We start from the raw sequence: 9,856 nt of genomic DNA on the forward strand, positions 1-9,856 counted from the left end.
AATACCCCTAACGTTTTGGGCTAGGAGCAATTTTACCCCTAACGTCTAAAATGGTGCAATTTTACCCCTAACGTTGGAAGCCAAGAGCAATTTTACCCCTAACGTTGATAAATTGGATCAATTTTAGACACTATTATAAAACACATAAATTTTTATTCATTATTCTGCACCAATTCCATAACAATTCGTTCTAAAAAAAAGAATTTCATGTTTTTTATAATTTTATAATAGAATTTGAGATTAATATTTATAAATTCGGTAGATTTTTTGAATTTTTTTGTCTAATCCGTACAAAAAGACAGTATATTTTTTTATTTTTTTCACATCCTAACAAATGTTTGTGATTTGTTACTGATAAAATGACACATGTATGAAGTGTAGATAACAAGATTCATGACCGAGAAGACAGTTTGATGAATTATTTCTCAAATTGACCCAATTTATTAACGTTAGGGGTAAAATTGCTCTTGGTTTCCAACGTTAGGGGTAAAATTGCACCATTTTAGACGTTAGGGGTAAAATTGCTCCTAACCCAAAACGTTAGGGGTATTTTTGCACCTTAACCCTTATAAATAACTAATATTTTTTTTTTTTTGTATAAAATTGATCAATTTATTAATAAATTTATTTGATAGATCCGTTTTGAATAATTAAATAAAAATCAAATTAACATTTTTAAAATTTTAATAACATAAAACAAAAATTAATCATATTTAAAAATGTTAAAATTAAATTTAGGTATGAACTTTGCACTTTCCAAAAACATTTAGTCTGATTTTTTTTTTCAAAATAAAGAAGACAAATCTTACCATAAATTAAATAAAAAAAATAAATCTAAAGGCTATAATCTTTCCCCCAAATTACTGTTTCAAAATATTCGCATTAAAATCTACGAATTCCTTTCCAAAACTAGCCGTTGGCGAATGCTATTTCCACTCCTCACTCCCATTCTATCAAATTCTCTCCCCATTTAAAATCCCTCCAATTCTGATTTTGTTTCCATTTCAAAGAAAGAAACTCTCGCTCTCATGGCTGCACCTCAAAGCAAGATCATTTCTTCTTCATCCCCGTCACTGAGCAAGCCAACTACTCCAAGGTATTCAGAGATCAGTAACCCGATGAGGAGAAGTTTCACCGGCAATCCTTTTGCTAAGAAACAGCCTTCTATTGTTCCAAACCCAAGATCTGGGTTTAACCCTAACACTCCTGCTAATAGTCCTTCAGGTTTTTTCTTCTTTCTTTCTTCCTTTCTTCGCTTTTCCTTAGCTTTTCTGTTTTTCTTTTAAATTATCGATTGTTTAATTGTTTGATCGATGAGAAACTTGGAGAAAGTCACAAAAATGTCATGAATTGAATTTAGATTTCGTTTCTTTATCTGTTTCGGATAGATCATGATTTCAGATAGTCTGCAGAATCATCAGATGTTCATGTGTTGTTCATGGGTAGCGGGAGAGGAAATTTTACAAAATGTATTATCTTTTTTTCTTTTATGAGTTTAAAAAATAAAGATTTTTTCTCCTTTGCTGCTATGTTACGAGTTTTGTTTCCGTTTCCATTTTTTCTGGCTATGTTTTTGAAATAAAGTTTCCGCCATTCCCTGCTCTGTTATTTTGGTAGAAGCTTTTATGTGGACAAAATTTTCTGGTGATGTACAAAATGGATCTTGTGTTGAATATGGAAGACTTAATTGAACAAAATTTATTTTTAGCTGAAACTTTTAGGTATATTTTGCAACTGAATCACTATTTGCCCTCTCTCAATTCTGGTGATTTACTAATCCTATCGCCACTTACAGTAGTTAATATCATTAGGATTTATATTGTGCATAGCAACTAGAACTTTTATGTGTATTGTGTATATATACTGGTGTACAATCACGTTAATGTTCAAGCAATAATACAAGAGTTTATTGTTTTCCATACTTTCTTACTCGTTGTTCTTCTCTTGACTAGCAGATTATCGGCTGAGGAACTCTATTGACAGTGAGAACAAAGAAAACAGTAAAGATGTCAATGTTAAATCACCACCCCCTTCCTCTTTGAAGGGCACAAAGCACTTCATGTCTCCAACAATTTCTGCAGCCTCGAAAATCAATGCAGCTCCAAGGAAGAAAATGCTGACGGAGAGAAGTGAGTCAGTTCGCACATCTGTTAATAGAAATGAAGCTTTAAATGAAGATTCAGACTTCAAGCCGGAAAAAGGTTTGAACAAGAAGAAGGAGGTCTCATTTAATCCAACAGTCACTTATCTGGAGGATAAGGAAGAGGAAATCATGACCAGTTATGAAGATCTTGACTCTGTTGCAGATGGTTGTGATTTGTTTTCGGAGACTGCACCTGCTGTTGATGATTTTGTAAATCTCGACCCAAGTTTCAGGATTAGTCCGATGGCTTCTAATAGCCCTTTGCCAAGTCCTTCTTTGGCACCACTTGCTGAAGATCTTGACTCTGTGGGAGATGGTTGGGGTTCATTTTCAGAAACTGCAGCTGCGGTAGATGATTCTGTAAATCTCGATCCAAGTTTCAGGGTTAGTCCGATGACGTTCAGTAGCTCTTTGTCAAGTCCTGCTTTGGCACCACTTGATGCTGATCCTTTAATGCTTCCTTATGATCCAAAGACGAATTACTTGGCTCCAAGGCCTCAGTTTCGTCGTTACAAGCCTAACCCCCGACTTGAGCTGTATCTCAAGCAAAGATATGGAGGGCAGGTTGAGGAGAGTTTTGTGTCTGAGAGTTCTTCTGATGACGAATTTAGTGAACAAGAAAGTGATGAACGTTATTTGGATTCACAGAAAGACTCTGAAATTGCTGCTTCCGGTGATGTGGTGCCAGAAGAAGAGGACATATCTGAACCAAATTCGATCGCCACATTTGAGGGGGCTATTGAAGGAAGAAAGGTGTCTAAGCGACATTTCCTAACGAGACCAAAGTTCACTGCTTTGTTATTTGTTCTGGCTCTAGCCGGATTATGGGCCTCAGTTAGTAACTCACCAATCATGGACCCTTCTGTGCTTAATAATCTAAACTTCCCTAATCTGTATGTACCACCTGAGGTTTCACAGTTTACCAGAGAGAACTTAGAAGGCCTAGCTCAGAAGTTCAGGCAATGGTTATATGAATCATTGTCTTATCTTGATAATCTGGTAAGCAGTTTCACAGAATGGCACAAACATGATCGCTTGCAGTTTGCTAACATGACCATCTTGCTTGAGGAATGCTCCATTGATAACTACCTGATGGGGGAGCACAGTACTTTTGTAACAGAGTTCATGCATAAAGAAAAAAGAGAAGTAGATGCTACACCAGTTGAAGCCCATGAGAAAGATGCAGGTGGTCCAGAAATTGAAGATGAAGAGAGAGTTGAATTTGATGAGCTTATTGAAGAAGATGTAGAAGGAGGATATAATACTGCAGCTGATGAAAGCAGTGAGGAAGTTTCAGATGACAAGGGTCAAGGATCTGAGAGCCAAGAAGCAATAGTGGTACCTTATAGCGTTGTTGAAGCATCAGGGATTGCTATTGTTCCTGAATCAGATGAAGGAAGTATGCCGACCACGACGACTGATGAGGCGAATGCTCATAGTATTTTAGCAGCAGAAGTGACCCAAGCTAGAGTTGAAATTGCAGAGTTATTTGGGCTGCCAAGTAACGCAGATGTTGCAGAAGAGTGGGTTGCAATCCTCAATGCTGAGCCAGACGTCGCCCATCCTTTAGCTGAATTTGTTTTTAGTCCAGTTGAAACTGAGTCCACAGTGCCTGATTTTGAAACAGAAAGCTCAGATTCAGATGCTCCAACAATGAAGACACAGAGAACTGGATCAGTGGACATGACTGTTGATAGGATTAAGAACCTATTTTTAGGACAGGCAGTGTTGGGGACGATCTCCTTGACTGTTTCAAGTCTACTTGCTGTTATTGCTTTCATTTTTATGAAGAATCGAACATCCATGGCACCACCAAATGCAGCATTTGCAGTAGATCAAGTGCCAAGGGCTAAGAAAGCTGATCACAGTCCCTTGTCAATGAGTACACGAAACACATTTCAGCAGACGGATGTTCATAAGCTTGAAGAGTCGTGTTGTCCATCAGAAATGAGCAGTTCCGCTACAGCACATCTTATAGCAAGGAAGAACAGAGGGGTTCGAGTGAAGCTCAGAGCCAAGGGAGAAGGTCTAGAAGCAATAGAAGGAGAGAATCCATGGTTTCATCAGATTGTTCAATGAAGTTTCACAACATACCAAAAAGTCCAAATTAAACATGTATGTATGCATTTTTTTTATTATTATTCTGCTATACTTTAAACCATGTACAGAAACTAAGTTTAATGATTAATTGTTTGTGGTTATGTAGGGAAATGCAGAGGAAGAGTTTCTTACTCCGGTTAGGCGGTCTACCAGAATCAGAAAGCAAGTCACTTCTCTTTGACCGGATAGAATTGTTGGTGAACTCCTACAGCCTGGTGGCTACCTTAAACTCGTTGAGCTCGGTCTTGAAGGTATATTTCAATGTTTATTAATTGATTCTTTATATAGTGAATTGTACAAGTGAGTAAAATTTCAAGTGCCTAGCTTGACTCTATCCATTCACTTCGATGCAGATTGTGTGGAAGAGATTGATGCTCAACAAATTTTCGGATATGCAATGTTCAAGGATGGGACAAATACCAAGTTATCTTATCCTTTAGATGGTTATCAGTCCAATGTTACTGGAAGAAGTTTTCACAATGGCCGATTCATTCAAAGAATGCGCCAAAAGGCTGCATCTCTACCTAAGTAATTTTCCACATTTGCTAAACCATGTTCTGTTTGGTTTTAGCTCGAATTTTCGAAAAGTAACATAAGTATTCATATTCTTTGTAGTGTAAGACTGGAACAAGGAACTGTGACATCACTAGTTGGGAAAAAAGGAACTGTTAAAGGAGTGAATTACAGAACTAGAGATGGTCAGGAGAAGACGGCTTATGCTTATGTGATGGTTGTTTCTCGAACTTGCGTCGCTCTCTCTGCAATCCTAAGGTAATTAAGTATGCAATTACTGAAGATTATATTGTTACATTATTTACATTCTTTCTTTACAATTGAGATTAACGAAAACTAGGACTTATGACAAACTCTACAGGTTGATATTCCCTCTTGTTTCGTGGCATTGGTGCTAGAGAAGTGTGAACTTCCATATGCAAATCATGGACATGTAATTCTGGCAGATCCATCACCCATCTTGTGTTATCCTATTAGTAGCACCGAGGTCCGCTGCTTAGTTGATATACCTGGCCAAAAAGTACCTTCAATTTCTAATGGTGATTTAGCTCAATATCTGAAAAGCAAGGTGGCACAGCAGGTATATGTTCTGAATTTGCTTGATATGTTATCTATAACTGAAATGAAAGAAGTCCATTTGACATATGGTTTTACATTGCTTTCAGCTTCCCGCTGAGCTATACAATGCTTTCATAGCCGCGATTGAGAAAGGAAACATAAGAACAATGCCAAATAGAAGTATGCCAGCATCTCCTCATCCGACTCCAGGTGCATTGCTATTAGGGGATGCATTCAACATGAGACATCCATTAACTGGAGGAGGAATGGCTGTTGCACTTTCCGATATAGTTCTATTGAGAGACCTTCTTAGGCCCTTACGCAGCCTGAATGATACGTCTACCCTTTGCACATACCTTCAGTCCTTTTATTCTCTTCGAAAGGTGTCTTAACTTTATATTTACTTATATTTTGGCACTACAAGTAAGTGTGAATGACTCAGAGTTTTTTAATTTGTTGTATTTGTGCAGCCAATGGCATCTACCATAAATACATTAGCAGGTGCTCTTTACAAGGTCTTCTCAGCATCGTCTGATTCAGCAAGAAACGAAATGCGTGAAGCATGTTTCGATTATTTGAGACTTGGTGGTGCATTTTCAAATGGACCTATTTCTCTGTTCTCAGGACTAAATCCTTGCCCTTTGAATCTAGTGATGCATTTCTTTGCTGTAGCAATTTATGGAGTTGGGCGTTTGATACTTCCATTTCCTTCACCTAAAAGCTTTCTGACTGCAGCAAAATTGAAGGGCGCATTCAGAATCATATTCCCAATAATGATGGCAGAAGGAGTTGCACACATTCTCTTCCCCATATCCATGCCAAGATTTCAGAGAAATTGTTATTAGAAGTTTAAAACAGATCTAGCAATTTTTTCAATTTTCGATTAGTATACATTCATTTGTTATTCTTGGTCCCCAAATGTAGGAATTTTTTCTTTTATAAAGAACAGTCATTTTTGTGTAATTATTCAATTTTGCAAATGAGAAAAGCCATTGTTTAATGTTTTGCTATTAGGACCTTAATTTATACGTTGAAATGATAATTCAGAACAGAGTCTATTGGATTATACAATTATTTGAGTGTTGTACAACGTAATTCAGAATCTTGACCAATGAGATTGAAATTTTTTGTAATCGTGTTAATCGGATTGTCTTTATAATTTATGCTATCATATCAGGGGTTAAATATACCATTGGTCACTGAACTTACATGGTTATCTCAAAATGGTCACTCAACTTCAATTTGTTTCAATAAAATTATTCAACTTTGAGTTTTGTCTCATTTAAGTCACTATAACGATTTTAGTGATTAAAAATCATCGGAATGATGACATAAGTGATACGTCAATATGAGAGAACTCATATTTCTAACCGAAATGACACATGACATCCATATATGCGCCATATGGCTATCATGTGTCGATTATTTTTATGGAAAAAAACTAAAATTTAGTTTTTTGCATAAAAATACCTGACATGCGGCTGTCACATTTCGTTCCCGTCAGAGATTTGAGTTAACTCATGTTGACGTGTCATCCATGTCATTATTTCGATGCGTTTTAACCACTAAAATCTACGGAGTGGCCTAATTGAGACAAAACTCAAAGTTGATGATTTTATTGAGACAAGTTAAAGTTGAGTGACCATTTTAAGACAACCATGTAAGTTGAATGACCAATGATGCATTTAACCCATCATATCAGAAATTATTATCTCTGTTATAGAGTCTAGTGAAGTACTCAATACATTTGGATCATTCAAGAGTGTCATATGTTGAGATTGAAATTTTTTGTAATCGTGTTAATCGGATTGTCTTTATAATTTATGCTATCATATCAGAAATTATTATCTCTGTTATAGAGTCTAGTAAAGTACTCAATACATTTGGATCATTCAAGAGTGTCATATGTTAATAATTATACTGTTTATATTATTATTGTTTATCGGTAAATATTAGTTGAATTAGTTGAATGAATATAATAGAATACACTTTTTTTTTTGGCATTATATTTATTTGGATCCCCAAACTAAAGTTTTAAAGTCAATTAGGACTCCAAACTATCAAAATCATCAATCAGGTTCCTGATATCAATTGAGTCCCCATTCTATTTTGAAATCAGAAACTTCAAAATGGGATTGGGGAAGAGGGTTTGAAACTGTTCAACTGAATGATTTTCGATGAGCCCTCAATTGATGCTTTTTGTTTAGAATAGGGACTCAATTAATGATTTTTGGTTAGTTTAGGGACCTGATTGATGATTTTAATAGTTTATGGTCATAATTGACTTTGAAGCCTTAGTTTGAGCAGCCAAATGAGTATGATTTTTTTTTTGAAGAACTCTACACATTTTTAATATGTGGAAAACCTAGGGAGATGTGGCAACTGAGATGAATGTATAAGCATCTGGGTCTCCTTAGAAGAACCATTGAACTATGTGACCAGCTTACTGCAAAATCATGATCTCGTATGGCACCTGAGGACGCTCCTCTCCTACCCTCTCCAAATCCTAGTTGCAATATATCCTATGAAACTGGGAATCACTGAACCATCAACAGGACCCATGGGGACCTGCTCCTTCACTAATCAGTCGTCCTCTGCAGCATCTCTGGAGCGTTTGCTGCTCTCTGAAATTATATTACACGTATTATAATTGAACGATTGAAATCTTATAATAATAACTAAAGTAAACTAATAAAATAATAATTTAAATTATTTACCGGATGACGACACAGCGGCAACAAAATGCCTGTCTGGACCCCCCTCGTCACCTGAACAGACAGGAACATATCATCACGTGGAGGAGGCTCTGAGCCATCTACGTCCATATGAACATCATCATCCTCCTGATCAACTCCAACACGCTCAGCATGTGCCACGTGCGCCCTCTGGGCGTCCGCCACCAGCCTCTGCTGAGTCCGGATCCTCCGAGCGGAGGCAGTGACAACACGACTGGTAGTATATGTAGATACCCATTTTTGTCCGGACCAATTTTTAAGTTTATAATAAATTTCACTCAAAATTTGAGCAATTCCTGAATTATCCAGAATATATGGTATTATCTCGAAAATAATTTATTGGGGGAAAATTGTGCTATTAAGGCTAATTTGTCATATTTCGGTATAAATCGATAAAGATATCGAATTATATTCAAAATACGACTTAATAGAATTGAGGTATAATTTTTAACCTATTATGGATTTTATTCGAGATGTGTTCCTCGTATTTTGAATAAAATTGAATTTGCTTGAATTCGAGTTATAATTTATTAATTAAAGTTCAGATGTCAATCAATCGAATTAACATTTCAATGCTTATTTATTTGTCATAAACTATATTTAGAAATGCTTATAGTCTGAACTGCGAATTATGATGTAACATCGTATATTAAAGTTAAAGTTAATATTGACTTTGGTTACAATTTATATTATAATTAAACGTTTAGAATATAGTTGATTTCTAAATAACAAATTATGACAAATGGATTCAAAAATTGAAAAGTTGATAAATTAACGACAAATGAACTGATAAAAATGAAATTTTGTTAATAAATAAGTGTTACAGTATTATTATAATCATCTTTTTAATTATGTCTATTTTTCAATAATTTTGACAGATCCGGAGGTCCGCTCGTCAACGTCAAAGACACCCGAAAATGCTCACTTTTTAAAATTGAAGACAATTTTCATATCCCGAAAAGCAAGATCAAAATGCACACTCGATTCAAGAATATTCTAAAAAGTGATCAAATCTTATTCAAGTGACTAAGTTATCTCATTGCGGTACAAGTCCCAACAAAACGGAAGTTCGGAGAATTATTCGTATGAGTCCAACAAAATCCAAAGCACGGGTAATTATCATTTCAAGTCCGATTCCAAAAGCACGGATAACTATTAGTTCAAGTTCGATTCCAAAGCACGGGTAATGGTCAGTTCAAGTCCGATATATTCCCAAAGCACGAGTAACTATCAGTTCAAGTCTGATAAATTTCAAAGCTCGGGATTTTATCCGTACAAGTCCAACGGAGTCTGCTCGGGTCAGAAATAATTCAAATTCAATCCGGATCTACATCAAGCTCGGGTCAAAAATAATCCAAATTCGATCCAGGTCCACATCAAATTCGGGTCAGAATTCAGTCCAGCAGCGTGAGTTTGCAAAAAATTCAATCCCAGGGACCAAGTGGCATTTTTACCAAAAATCAATAATTCAACAGGATATCGAGAACCTTCCCTCTGCAACTCTCAGTGAGAAGTGGGCAAGCAGATTGACAAAACAACCCTCAAGGGCACAGTAGGACATAAGAAAAAATCATGATCAATAATTCACAGGAATTACCTTACTTACTATAAATAGAAAAGATCCATCACTGTAAAAGGGGAGGAAAAAGGAGCAAAAAACAATGTAATAGAGAGGAATTTTGTAAAAACTCCATCACTGTAATAAGAAAGCTTCACTGTAACAGGGGTGGAAGGCAAAAGAACAAGTTCATCTTCAATATTGTAACAGCAAACAATCAATCAAAAGAGCAAGGTTTATACATTTCTA

General features: G+C 36.0%; 1 protein-coding gene across 1 annotated transcript; it reads left to right on the plus strand.

Annotated features, from left to right (window-relative positions):
* The first annotated feature begins 906 nt into the window (after positions 1-906).
* LOC136227859 (uncharacterized) lies at positions 907-5,256 on the plus strand. The gene is made up of 6 exons (XM_066016625.1): positions 907-1,224; positions 1,956-4,258; positions 4,350-4,494; positions 4,597-4,771; positions 4,859-5,014; positions 5,118-5,256. Exons 1-2 carry the CDS (start codon positions 1,029-1,031, stop codon positions 4,220-4,222), a joined length of 2,463 nt encoding a protein of 820 aa, XP_065872697.1. The 5' UTR covers positions 907-1,028; the 3' UTR covers positions 4,223-4,258; positions 4,350-4,494; positions 4,597-4,771; positions 4,859-5,014; positions 5,118-5,256.
* The last annotated feature ends 4,600 nt before the right edge of the window (positions 5,257-9,856 follow it).

Source organism: Euphorbia lathyris, chromosome 4, assembly GCF_963576675.1.
Source record: "Euphorbia lathyris chromosome 4, ddEupLath1.1, whole genome shotgun sequence".
Classification (NCBI taxonomy): Eukaryota; Viridiplantae; Streptophyta; class Magnoliopsida; order Malpighiales; family Euphorbiaceae; genus Euphorbia; species Euphorbia lathyris.